This window comes from Equus asinus, chromosome 24 (genome assembly GCF_041296235.1).
Source record: "Equus asinus isolate D_3611 breed Donkey chromosome 24, EquAss-T2T_v2, whole genome shotgun sequence".
In the NCBI taxonomy this organism is placed as follows: Eukaryota; Metazoa; Chordata; class Mammalia; order Perissodactyla; family Equidae; genus Equus; species Equus asinus.
In genome coordinates, this window is record NC_091813.1 from 55,971,032 (window position 1) to 55,985,590 (window position 14,559).

The following is a 14,559-nucleotide window of genomic DNA, read 5'->3' on the forward strand; positions in this document are numbered from 1 at the left end:
CTGGGTGTTTATGGGGAAAGATTCAGGAGATTGGTGGTCTCTCTGGCAGGTGGCTGCCTCTTCCTCCAGGGAATGCCAATTTTCCTGCAGTCAGGGTCCTCATACAGTAAAATCATTTTGTCTATGACATGGATGGAGGCCATAAGGCCCATGCTTGCAAGATTAGCCCTTTGGTGTGCTGGTAAGCACAGTACTGAGCAAAGCCTAGGTGCATTGGCTATGGGTTTTGCATTGGAAGAGCAGTTGAGTACCAAATACTCCTTCTTCCCCCCAACTCTTTTTTTTTTTTCCATCAGCCCCTGGGCCACAGGCCACCATGGATGTGCACCTCAATACCCTTGAGGGTCAGGAGAGCGCAAGCAACAGCAGCAAGGGAAGCAGAAGCACAGGAGACCAGAAAGGTCACTATCCTTGCATGAATAAGAGCAACCAGGATGCCATGCTTAATTCTCTGTGGGCTGGTGGTCTTCTTCCTTTCCACAAACCTCACAAAGGGCTATCTCTGGGTCTGTCCTAGATGTGCACAGTTACAAACAAAGTCTGTATAGCTTCCCCAAGAAGCCAGTTATGGTCACCAGGCTAGATGCTGGGACTTAACCTGACCCTTGGTAAGCAAGACTGAAGCACTGACTGGTTAAGGCACTGTGTTTTCACAGCCTTTACATGTGGGAGCATCAGAGACTGCCTGCCGAAGACAGGCTAGGCTTGACAGCACCAGGTTAGGCCAGGGTATAGTCAAATAACAATTCTCATCTTGAGGACAAGAGCATTTTAGGGTGGAAAGAGATGGCAATGGATGACAAAGACAACAGAATACCACACAGGGCACAGCCCAAGCCTGCTAGCAACTAGTGGTTCTATCTCAGGCAGTCTTCACCATATTGTGGAACTAGTTAAGTTAGCCAAGAGCAGTTAATTAAAGCTAACCAAGTGTCCTGAGTTGTGGTCAGGCATGTCATGTGGTTTGTGGCACCAGTGGTTTTTGTTGCCTCCTATTCACCTCATTGTTGAGGGAGAGATTCCTGCCCTGGGGATATGGAGGTGGCTAAACACACAGCATTGACACTGGACAGATGAGCTCCACAGAAGTTCATTAGTCACATATATTCACAGCTCAGGGAGAAGGACATCATAGACATCACATGGAGATTATACACAGGAACAGAGGGAACAACCAAGGGCTTTGGGAGGCAGACTTTGTAGTAACAAAAGAGTGTGGTACCTCCTAGTTCCCACAAGAAGATGTGATCGCCTTGTTTGAATAATTCCACAGGCTGGCAAGGAGCTGAAAACCACTACTCAGGAATAAGCATGAACCGTTCCTGGTCACACTGATAAGGCGCGTTGTTTGGTAGGGTACCTTATCCATGGGTGCAGGATGGGGTGGGAAACTTATGATTAGGCCATTTGAAGCCCTCCTAATTTTACGAGATGTCAGGGCAGCACGTAATATTGAGCCTTGATTTTAGGCTTTCCACCACATGGAGGAATGAATCCTGTGGATGATCATGAATTGGTTGGAAATTTACCCCAGAGAGAATAAATTTTATTGTGGAAGTGAATGATTTTGCTTTGAATCACAAGACTATTTTCTGCTGTGAAGGAAAAATGGAGATCTGTGAGTTAAAATAAGTTCTGTTAAAGAATAATGCAACTATGTTACTGCACATCTGTTTTTGGTGACTGAGTGAAATAGATATCTTGTTGTTACTTGAATAAGAAATCATTGAACCTTAGCCAGAACTTCCTTTTCTGGAACTATGGAAGACTTAATGTTCTTTACAAAGCCCTAGTACACAGCACACTGAAGTGTAGGGTACAATATTTTCGCGACTCTTTTTAAATGAATGTTCATATTGGCAAATTAGTAAGAGAATACTTCATAAGTCCAGAACAATGAGAAATCACAAATCTAGGCAGGTGAGTGCTACACCCAAAGGCGTCCCTGGGTTCCCTAGTGATTCATAACTCCTCTTTTAAAGAGCCATGTTTGTGGAGAAATGGAAGAAATTTAGGACCCACTCAGGGTGAAAAGTCAGATTGGGTCCCCAGCATAAGGTTTACACTGATAGGAGTGACGTGTTCAGTCAAAAGGTAATATGACAAAACCCCAGCCTTCAAAGAAAGACAGTAGGGATATTTGTGAGTCTTGGCCTTGCTTTGAGTGGAAAAGGGGAAAAAGGCACTCCCGATAGTTTATTACCAAAAGCAGAACCTCACAGATTTGCAACTGTGTAGTCCTTGTAGTCTGAAAAAGTCCATGCTGAGAATTTAAAGCAAGCCAATTTGGTGGTGCCCCCAGGCACCCAGTAGAGGCAAATTCAGAGCCTATGTAGAGGAAAACACTTTAACCCAGGTCTCAGATAATTCCAAAGAAAAAGTTTTTAAAAACATGAGTTCACAATCCCTAACTATAAAACATACAAGGAAATAAGCCAACATGAGAGAGATTCTGCAGAAACAATAAATAACAGAATCAGATTACCAAGAATTCATATATTGGAATTATTTGCACAGAATTCTAAAAAATAGGTGTAATAGGGGTCTGGCCTGGTGGCATAGTGGTTAAGTTCATGCACTCAGCTTTGGCTGCCCAGGGTTTGTGAGTTTGGATCCTGGGCACGGACCTACACAGTGCTCATCAAGCCATGCTGAGGCAGTGTCCCACATGCAAAATAGAGGAAGACTGGTACAGGTATTAGCTCAGAACCATCTTCCTCAAGCAAAAAGAGGAAGATTGGCAACAAATGTTAGCTCAGGGCCAATCTTCCTCAGCCAAAAAAATCCCCCCCCCCCCAAAATAGGCTTAATATATTTGAAAAGAATAAATGAAGATATTTAAATTACATATGCCTAAGGAATAAGATAGTATAATACAATGAAGCAGACTTGGAAAAGAGCCAAACAGATTGTCTGGAAATGAAAAACAAAATAATTAGAAATTAAAGTGATGCATAGTTTGTGCAGCAGATTAGACAGAGATTAAGAGAGAATTAGTGAACTGGAAGAAGATCTGAAGACGTTATACAGAATGCAGCACAGAAAGACAAGAGATAGGCCAATTTAGAGCCTGGATGGACACAGAAAAATATGAAGGAAAGGTTGAGAGACAAGGTCAATTGAATGAGCATGTCTATCTCATATGTCTAATTGGAATTCTCAAGGAAATAATAGAGAAAGGATAAAAGGCAATATCCAAAGAGATAATACCTGAGAATTTTCCAGAATTGATTAAAGTCTCAAATTCAAGAATCCTAAGAAATCCTAAGGAGGATAAACAAAAAGTACCTAGGCACCTGTAATGCCGTTGCAGAATACCAAAATGATAAATCCTCAAAATAAGCCAGAAAATAAGGCTCTCCACACACCACAAAGAATGACAATTATGCCACCAATATGCTAATCAGGATTCTCCAGAGAAACAGAACCAATGGGATATATAAGCCAATTCTATATAACAGATAAATATATATCTACTAGATATAATATGTGTATATTATATAAATATAGATAATTATATTTATAATAGATAAATATATATTTAATAGATATATGAGATCTATTAGATCTAGATATATATTTATCTAGTATAAGGAATTGGCTCATGCTGTTGTAGAGACTGAGAAAGCCCCAGATCTGCAGTCAGCGAGCAGGAGACCCAGGAGAGCGGACGGCATAGTTCTATTCCAAGTCTGAAGGCCTGAGAAGCAGGAGAGCTGAGTGTGAGTTCCAGTCCAATCTGAGTCTGAATGTCCCAGTTGGAAGACAGGCAGAGAGAGCAAATTCTTCCTCACTCAGCCTTTTCTTCTATTGAGGCCTTCAATGGATTGGATGCTTATCCTCATTGGGGAGGGCAATCAGTGACCACATCAGTAGTTACACCATTTGTCACACATAAAGGGACCATATGTCTCTGTTTTATTCTATTTTTCTATTTGCCTATCCTTGAAGGATATCACACTATCTTAATAACTAATACTCTGTGATGAATCTTCATATCTGAAAATGTATGTCCTCACGCTTTATAATGAGCCTTCAGGTCTGATGGTGTAAGTCCTTTTTTCTTTTTCTTCCTTTTTTAAATAAGAAGCTATTTACATATAAATTTTATAATCAGCTTATGACTCTTATTACGGTGGATTTACTTCCAAAACTTCCCTTTTGATCCTTCTAAAGGCGCTCCTTCACCTCAGTCTCTGTTTTCAGACAATGCATCTTATAATCACCGTTATTATATGACTTAGAAATGTTCATGTTCCTCAGTGCTCACAGGAAAAAATACAATCTCCTTTTTCTTTCTTTCTTTTTTTTTTTTTTTGAGGAAGCTTAGCCCTGAGCTAACATCCACACCAATTCTCCTCATTTTGTGGAGGAAGGCTGGCCCTGACCTAACACCTGTGCCTATCTTCCTCTACTTTGTATATGTCGGACGCCTGCCATAGCATGGCTGCAGAAGTGGTCTGCACAAGGGATCCAAACCTGCGAACCCAGGGCCGCCGAAGCGGAATGTGAGAACTTAACTGCTGTGCCACCAATCTCCTTTTTAATGATGTTCATTTTCTTTGTAACTTGGGTTCTAGTTATGACTATGGTCCAACTTATTTTCCAACTCTATATGACATAATATTCCATTCCAGCCAGATGTTTCCTTTTCCTTAACTTGGAACCTCCCTTTTACACTCCCATCTTCTTGATTTAGCTTAAGATATTTCTCTGGTTTGGTAGGCCTTTTCCTTTTCTTTCTACCTGTATGAATCCCTCCCAAATGTTAGGCCCCAATATGAATTCTACAGCTTCTGTGAAATCTCTCTTAGTAGTCCCCAAATTCAGTAACCATTTTTCTTCTACATTTCTATAGCATTTTTCATTTATACCACTTATTTTAATATAGCATATGTTGACTTCTATTTTTACATTCCCTTTAACATGCATGTATTTCATCTGTACAATTCCATCACACACTTTCAGAGTGAAGACCACGTATTAGGCTTTTTCTGTGTCCCCACTGTGTCCATCACAGTGTTTAGTCTTATTTGGCACTATTTCTCCAGAATCTGGTACTGAGTGAAGGATATAGTAGATGTTTAAAAACAATCTGTTGAATTAAGATTGTCTTTTTTCAACAGATATTTGGTCAGGTGTGATACAAGGAGCAATGCATGAGGTCTCAGATGAAGCGGGCTCTGGTCTTAACTCTGTCACTTGCTAGCTGGGTTGCTTTAGCCAAACTACTTCAGTTCTGTGATCATCAGTTTCCTCACTTTAAAATAAAGATAGTAAAGACTTCAACACAGTACAGAATCACGTGAGCTAATTCTTATTAAAGTGCTTTAAAACATTGTGTGCTCTACAAATGTTTATGCCGTTTTTCATATTATAAAAATCTTCATTACAGAATATTTGAAGAATTCAATAAAGTTCAAAGAAGAAAATAGAAATCATTTACAAGAACACTATCATGAAAGAACTACTCTTAAAATTTTGGTGTATTTTCCCTACTATGTTTTCCTGTGCATATATTTTTAAAATTAATATTATATGTATACTGGTTTTGAGCTTCTTTTTTCATTTGTTATGTCAATTGAATATATTTTAGATATTTTTCATGAAATGTTTTTTTCTATTGAAGTTATATAATATTAAATAACTGTAGCAACAATTTCTGATTTTTACAAAAGGTTTTTGTAAAAGTTAAATGTATCTGTATAAATAATTTCACTTCTGTTAACTTAATTGTAGGTTAATATCAATACATGCTTTGATGGACAAAAATATTTCAATGGTATGACATTTCCTTCTGAAGTTATTGTACTTGGTTGGGAGCTTTTTGCCTATATGATGACCCAGAAAATCCTCAAAACTACTTTTAAATTTTTGCTACTGTGATTTTGATTGAATTTTGTGCTTGATGAAACACTAAAATGATTACTTCTTCTGCAAAGAAAAATAAAGTACTGAAGACAACTTAGAAAGCAAATCAGAGCTTGAAAAGTCTCATTTTCCCCCTTTTCTCAATTGGAACAAAAAAAAAGATGGAAATTAAATCCTTTCAAAAAAGGACTCAGAGACATCCCAAAGAATTTTTCTTTAAATTGGTGAAATAGAAGAAAAATACATCACTGGAACTGTTAAACTTGCACACGTCTTAAAAAGCATCTCACGTATATGTCAACTGGATTTATCCAGTTTGATTAAGGAAAGGTTTGTGAAGGGTTTCAGTCCTCAGCCATGTTTCTACTTTTGCCATTGCATTTGGCTTTTTGACTATGCATATTTTACATATTTGGCATAGACCCTGAAATGTTCGCTTTCTAGAAAATTTTCTTTTTACAAAACTTTCACTAAAAATTTACGGGGAGGTGGTAGGGCGAAAGGGGTAAAAGGGTACATGGATGTGGTGATGGATGGCAATTAGTCTTTGAGTGGTGAACCCAATGTAGTTTACACGTAAATTGAAATATAGTGATGTACACCTGAAATTTATATAATGTTTTAAATCGATGTTACCTCAGTAATAAAAAAAAAAAGATTAGAATTATCTTGGCCTGAACATATTGTATTTTTAAGATATAATACAGTGGTATCAAATAAGTATTATCTAGCTTTGAAATATTCACATGTAAGATATATATTGGATATGCTTGTGTATGTGAGCACTGAAAAAATGCTGGAAGGATATGCACCAGAGTTATAACAGTGCTGTCGCCAGTTAATGGGATATAAGGCAATTTGTTTTTTCTACTTTATGTCTTCCAGAATTGTCATTTTTTTTCCAACAATAAGCACATATTTTCATATGCAAATAGAAAAGAATTCATTTTGAAAAAAAAGGAAAGATAACTGTTTAGTAAACAAATTGTTTAGAGTGCCCACTGGGTGCCAGGCAGAGCTTTTAGTGCTCTGAGAACATCCATGAAACGGCCTAGAAAACCTCTGCCTTTGTGGAGGAGGACAGACAGTAAACACTGAGGGCAATCATACTAAGTTCTAATGCATGTCAAGGCTGCTAAGTGCCAGGGGAAAGGAGAGCCAGGCACGGAGAATCAGGAGCCACAGGGAGGCGACACCGTTTTAAATGGCGGTCAGGACGAGCCTACAGGGAAAGTAGAGTTCTCTCGCATATTTTGTGACTCTTCTTTCCTCGTTATGTGTCATGTCATTATATTGTTACTCAGATTAAGAACTGTTTTTGAGACTTTCAATCCCATTGTAATTATTAAAGAAACACTTCAACGTGGTTTGTTTCTGAAAGTAAATGGAAAGTTCACCTTTAGGGAGAGACTTCGATGAATGGTGTAAAGGAGCTGTGGTCTTCTGTGACGGGTGGCTTATCTGGAAGAGATGTTGCAGAAAGGGAGCCAGCTGTGAGGCATTTGTGTGTGCATGTGTGTGCGTGCGTGTGTGTGTGGCAGGCAGGGAGGTTGTAAGTGATTTTTTTAAATGATTTTGTTACATACTGTTTTTTTTAAACACCAAGTTTCTGGCAATGTATCTGTGTTAATCTCTTTTGTCTTTATAACTCACGACATTAGAAGTTATCTCTAGAGCCACATCAATACCACAGTTTAAGAGAATAAATGATATTTATAATGATAATCTATTATAGTGCCTATAAGTTAATATGACTAATTTCTAAACAAATGTCATTTCTGTAGCTGTTAAGCAAGCACATTTATATCCATTAGTTTGCTTGATTCCAAGGTAGTAGAATAGGTAATATTAATCCTACTTTTGATAAATGTGGAAACTTAATTAACAGAGGAGGTAAATGTCTTGCTGGAAGCTGCAAGTCTATTAGAAGGCAATGCAGGATTCAACTTCAGGAATGCTCCCTTTTAGGTGACCAAACTTTCCATTGGTCCGTATGGACTGCTTAACAAACACGAGGACTGATTTAAGGGCGGTCATCCTAGAGTCTGCTAATGTAGTTCAGTAATTTTATCAGTGCTCAAAGCTCTGCTCTGAAATCTTCCCTTGAAATAATTTTATTTTGAATATATGCAAATCTAAATTACTTAAGGAGGCTTCGAAACTAACTTGAATTCATTCTTAGTACAAAGAGATGGGTGATCAAATAGGACATACGGTTTTTAATTGAAAACAGTTTACTGTAAAACATAATGTTGTATTTTAAATACAGTGTTATTCTACCATCATATATGTAAATAGAAAGTGAGTTGCACTGATGGAGTCACAAAAATATTTTGAGAGGTGAAATAAACGTGTAGCTTCCTAAAGTAATTGCTTTGATGGATACGGTAACATTTAATGTATAAATTTTGATAGTAAAAATAATTCTATTAGTTTGTATCGCAGCTGCATTTTTCCTTTATAAGACAGATAAGTATATATAAATTATAAAATTTTCTGAAACAGAAGCATGCAATTTAAAGTGTCCATTCTTAAGCTACTGCTTTAAGTTACATTTACATTGGAAGAGTAATTACGGGACTATTTTTCATCAAAGATACATCACTCTCAATAATAATCTTAGGCAAAGAAAATAAGTCTGGAGGATAAAGGGCTTAATTTTTCCTCTTGTCAAGAATAAAAATGGCAAAAGAGAATCAGTCGAATAAGTTAGAAGTATAGCATCTGGTCTATTTAAAGTGTCAGAGGATTCCATCTTTGCACAAGGGGAAGCTGATGAATTGTGTGTAACTGACTTCAGGTTGGCAAGACTGTTCACAGTTGAATGTTTATGACTCCCTTCCAGAGAGGGCCAGTGTGTGAAGAGAATAACTGGCCAGATGCCCTGGATGAGGGTCATTCTGTAAGAATTTTTGCATTAACTACTGCTCTGCGTATGGCAATCAGTGTTGCCCACACCTGCAAGACGTTGTATTTACCATTGGTCTACAGCCTGCCTCCAAAGCTATTTTAATGTTAACATAACAAATTCATTTTAATATTTAATAATTGAACTTTCAGTCCGTATTGAGGATATTAATAATTAAAAGCACCTAAACTGACTGTGCTTGCCTGCTAGTAATTTATAGGTATCAGGTATTGATTCAACATTTATTAACTGAATTTATTAGGCAACTATGTTCCAGTCCATGTACTTGGCAGAGGGATATAAAGTCTTTTCTACGGTGACCACATTGGTCAGAGTTAACTTCCCCTTCTCTCCTTTCTATTGATGTCATCAAAAGTCACTTGACATTTTAAAACCACTGTCTCATTAAAAGGGGAACCAACTTCTTAAGTCTTGCATTTAAACCCTTCTGTACAACAGGCTGTATTCACTCTGAGACGGTAGGAGTGCAGGCAGACCATATGAACCTCAAAGTTGTATCATTTTCCCACTGGTGCAAATTCAGTTCTTGGGCTTTTGTGAACTTGGAGAGTCTTTGTGCTCCTTTGGAAATCTATGAATGCTTTGTGTCCAAAAGCAGTTGGAAAAGGGCAAAGATGAGAAGTGGGTAGTCGGAGAGCAGCCTTTTACCAGCATCTGCTTACTCATTCTCTGGGACCCCACTCAAAAACTGTGTTCCCTGGGCAGTTGGGCCCATTTTCTCTTTTGGAATTGCCCACTCCCTCCTCTGTGCATGGGGGGAGCTGCCTGGCATGCAGCATTCCAAGGTCTCCAGTTGAGGCAGAGGAATTCCTTACTTATTATGGCAAATCCCACAGTAACTAGCACTGTACTTTGCACAGAGTTGGTGTTAAATAAATACTTTTCGAATTGATTCCAAGTGCTTTTTTAAGCAGGCTCCAGGACCTTAATAAAATAAGAATAGAACTATATTTGAGTCACTGATTGGAAAGGGTAATGCGAGAAATAAATGCGAATGAAGGAGTACAGGCAAGATTTGAGGAAAAAGTGGGAAAAAAAGAATGAGAATCGTTCCTTCTAATCCTATGCCAAATCCTCTCAATGCTGATCACTCAGAAATAAGAAGAGAAATAAGAAGGCGGGAGGTGAAAGGCCAAACCTACGTGAGATGTGAGATAGGCAGTATGCTCTGCTGTGGCTTATAACCATTTAGAATTACGCTCATCTAAAGAAGAACTGAAAATATTATTCTGTGAACTGGATACCACCCACTACGCATAAACACACACACACACGCATCCACACGCACGCATATGCACCACTAAGGATTATGTACTAATAAAAAGAGGAACCTGTTCTGGAGAGGAGCAGGAGCAATTATGATAATGGCAGAAGAAGTACTGTCTGAACTTGGGAAAAATTGTTGTACACACACCTGCTGTGTTATGTTAATGCATCCCTTTACTGTCTGGGTCGGGAAGGTTGGACAATATGGTCCTTTCAAATTTAAAATCTGCTACCTCCCTCTCTGTATAGGGAATGACCTCTTGAGAATTCTCTCATAACAGAGACAATTACTAGGAAGATAGAGGATGCTTAGGAAAGCACTAGTGATTACCGTGTCCACTTGAAGGCAAGAAAAGGTAAAACAGGTTCTGTTCTCCCAAACATGAACATGAGGCTATTGAAAATTAGGTCTGAGACCAGAACAGATAGAAATACACAGCTGTCACTGGGGAAAAAAGCCTTTGAGAGAAACTTCCTTATTTCTAAAGAGTAGGAACAGAGTGTATTTTGTTTGGTCCCTGCAAATTACAGTGATTTGGTTTCAGCCTGAACAAGCACTACAAGCAAATACTAGCAGGCAGAGCCTCTCCGGGAGTGGCCAAATGAGTCAGTTTTCATTTCCTCCAAGCCCTAGTGTGGCTGATCCAACCTTAGAAAAGCAGAACAAAAGGCAAGAGATTACTGCACCCTGCAGCATCCAAGTGACTCATTCCGCTCAGGGGTTATTTATAGCAATTTGGCTCACACCAAGAACTTCCTGCTCTGTTAGCGAACGTGTGAATGTGCGAATGGAAATTCCAGGACCGTAACAGTAGACAGAGATGCAGAGTGTGATGAACTCTCGAGCCTGTTGTGTTTTTGATCTAGTCGTGCCTTTCAACCACCTTTGTGAATATATACCTTGAGTAGGCTGATCATCTTCTTCATGTGCACATTCTATTTGTAGATGTTGCTATGAGGACAGATTCACCAGAAATGACTGATGTGGAGCCTATGGTCAACAATTTTGCATCTTCAGCAAGGACAGGCCGCCGGAATGCTGTACCAGACATCCAGGGCTCAGCTGCGACAGGCGGAACCTCAGAGTTGCCCCACAAACTGGAGGCTCTCTCCATGAAGGAAGGTAACATGCAAAATGCTCATAAAATCAGCAGCACTTACCTCGTCTTAATCAATCCTCGCCTCTGGATCAGTCACCCTGTTATCTAGTTAAAAGTGCTCTTTTTTTCCTTACTTGTTTACTAAAACCTCTCAGCTTTTGTTTAAGGCTAAGTGGATTTCTGAAAGCAAACAATTTCATCTTTTTATCTCACGGTGTGTATATGGAAACAGAACATTTGTTTATTCGTTGGATGTGTGTGGTCATGCACAGAGCTGGTGATTGGGAATACAAAAGTGAGTAAATATGATCCCTTTGCTCAATGAGCTTACAAAATTTACCAAAAAGCACTCAGAAATTAAGTAAGTTTTCTTCTGCCATCCGTTGACAAATCTCTTTGGAAGCTTCTGCTTCACTGTGGTATTCTACAAGCCCTTCTGTTTCTCGTATCTAAGAAGAAGTTTATTATCAACTAGAGATGAGATCTTTAAGGTGAGTATTTGTATAAAAGATGATCATTCTTCAACCAGTAGAAAAAGTCGAATTAAGGAAAAAGGAGAGCTGTCAAACCAATGAAGAACAATCTTGGGTCGTTCTCCTCATTGCTTACATACAGTTCACAGAGCTCCCAGAGTTTAGTCTTCTGAAAATAAATAACAATACTTTCAACAAAGTGTGAAAAGAGTCCTTTCATTTAAAAATATTCTTAGAGGTTAAAGATAACTTTAATTCCAAGTCATTACCAAAATACCTATGCCTTGTGCCCCATTTTAGACTTCAAGAAGGACTCCAATGAGTATGTAGCAATTTATTCCTGGTGGCAATGAGGCAAGAGAGAGCTGGAAGCTTCCCATGCACATATACCCTTTCATGTGAGCCCTAGAGGAGGGCTCTTGGTTCTTTGCCTCAGGACATTGTTTATTACCTGGTAAAGTCATAAATGTTCCTGGTTTGAGCCCTATGAAACACATACATCCTTGTTAGGCCAGGACAGTGGCTAAATCCTGGAGTCCTGTGGCTACCTCACCTTTTTCCAGAGGTGACTGCATTTCTCATACTCACTACAAGTAATAGTAAAAAAAATACACATACACATAACCTACTATAAGGTGAAAGAAAAGATGGAAGAAATAAAAGGAAGAAAAGAAATAAAAACGTGTAATGTTTTTGACCTTTTAATTTTGAAAATGTAATGTGGTTATCAGAACATGATGTTGCTGTTGAAAGGCCATCCTCAACTTTCGAGGTAGAGAAGATAAGTTACTTGCTAGTATCACAGGACTATTTAAGTTTATATACCCTACATATAATGCTTGTTGACATTACTTAGTTAAGCAAAAGAGAACAAATCCACTGTGGGAGAGTTAGCAGTCAGTCTTCTCCATTTTGTTTTGTTCACTAAAGACACCATTATCTGAAAGAATATTGTTCCTATTTTTATAATTTTCTTTAAATAATTTTGAAAGAGTCAAAGTATTAAATAAGAAACTCAAAATGTTAAAAGTGGATCAACATATAACACCAGATGTTGAAGAATATGCAAAAGGCAATAAGTTTACATAGGTAGATGGCTTAGACAATGTTTTATTAACAAAGCTACAAATAAGTAGCTTTAATGCGTATCTTCTTTTTCATTAGCTGAGTGCAAATATTATTGAGAATTTTAAAATGAATAGTTTCCAATTGTTAGTAAAAATGGAAAGCTGCTGTCTGTCTCAGGCATTATGGTTTCAATGTTTTTGTCATTTAAAAATACAAATTCTGGGAAAGATCTGCAAGTTTACCTCGGATCTATCTTCCTTTGTTTTTGTTTTTTGATATTCTCAGGTGGGAAGAAATCTAGGATCTCAAACGTCTTGAATCCCGCATGAAATTAACCCGTCCAAAATTTTCCTAGTTCATAATCTGCCTTAATCTATCTCTTATTAATTGGTAACCATAGTAAGGAGGACAATGATGCCTTATAACATATCAGCAAGAGGTGACAAAGGATGGCAGCCCAGGAAACTGTGAATGTCACAAAGGTCCTTTTCTTAACTCCCACCATCATTTACTATTCATTTGATCCATCATTCAACTTAGCACCCACTAAGCGCTAAGCACCATTCTCAAAACCAGCAGTATGGTGGTGAATAAGACAAATATGAATTCTTGCTGTCATGGATCTTATATTCCAATGGGAGAGTTAGATTGTAAACAAATAAATATAGAAGTCAACCAAGATATGTTCTATCAGAGAATTAAAATAGGATGCTATGGTAGAGAGCTACTGGATGGCTATATTAGATCAAGAAATTAGAAAAGCCCTAATTGAAATCTGACAACTGACAGTGATATATTTTGAATAGCCACTGAATGATCCAGGCACATGCAGATCAGAGCTAAGAGCGTTCTTTGCAGAAGGAGCAGTTAGTAAAAAATTCTTAGAGTGGAAGAAGAGGAACGGGACCAAGAAACAAAATCCTATGACTTGCAGGCAGTGGGTGAGAGGGAGAGTGGTACACAATGATGGAGAAATAAACAAGGGCTAGATCTTTTATGGTTTTAGAAACCTAGATGAATGAATAGAATTTTATTCTAAATGTGAGGATTTTCAGAAGGAGAGTGACATATATGTTTAAATGTTCACTTTATCTGTTATGTGGAGAATAGATTGTAGAAGAGAAATCGTGGAAATAGTTGAATTAAGAGGTGCAACTCCTGTTAGGAAATCTTTTTAGGCCAAATTAAACATTCGGACTCACAAGACCCCATGGGCACCAATCTACTCAGAAGTATACAGGTTGAAAACACAGCAGACCAGAAGGACAGCATCTCAAAGTCTTCTTCCATGGGAGTCCTTGCAGCAATCCATATAGCAGTCCTGGGGGCTAGTCTCTGTGCCACCCCCACCTCAGCACTAAGTGAAAACTCAGCTGCAAGTAGACAAGATCTGCATCAATGGAGGCAATGAGTTAGAAGCCCTGTGTCTCATGGGAGCTAATACTTTGTAACAAATCCTTCAAAGTAGCTTCCCTGCAAGAGACATGCACAGTTACAGAGTTGTTGCATTCATGGAAGCCTAACCCTATGGTTTCTTACATGGTATTTATAGTTCCTATATAGTTTCTCTCTGTACAGTTGTATTTGACCATTTGGATCATTTTTACCGTAAGCTTAGTAACCAGGATGACATTCCATCTTAATCAGGTTCCAGGGTAACAGAGCTAGAAAATTAACCTGAATTTCAAATTTCCTTAGAGAAGGGAAAAGGGTTTTGTTAACCTTTGCCCATGGGGACTGTTGCCATAGTCCAGTGAGAAATGAAAGTTTCAATAGGTATAAAAGGTGGAGAAAGGTAGATGAATTTGGGGTATGTTTTGTAGGCAGAATCAATGGGACTTGCTGATGAATT

The 14,559-nt window shown here is 38.3% G+C and overlaps 1 protein-coding gene across 3 annotated transcripts in view; it reads left to right on the forward strand.

The window, feature by feature from the left end:
- The window catches only part of PKIB (cAMP-dependent protein kinase inhibitor beta), a 105,494-nt gene that overhangs the window by 85,257 nt on the left and 5,678 nt on the right, over positions 1-14,559 (forward strand). For 2 of the 3 annotated variants that reach the window (XM_044757434.2, XM_070496611.1), the window contains one exon: positions 11,013-11,189. In XM_044757434.2, the coding sequence (XP_044613369.1) occupies positions 11,021-11,189 (169 nt within the window). In that variant the 5' untranslated portion in view covers positions 11,013-11,020. Of the gene's footprint in view, positions 1-296; positions 402-11,012; positions 11,190-14,559 lie in introns of all 3 variants that reach the window. The other variant, XM_070496610.1, reaches the window with a different exon arrangement.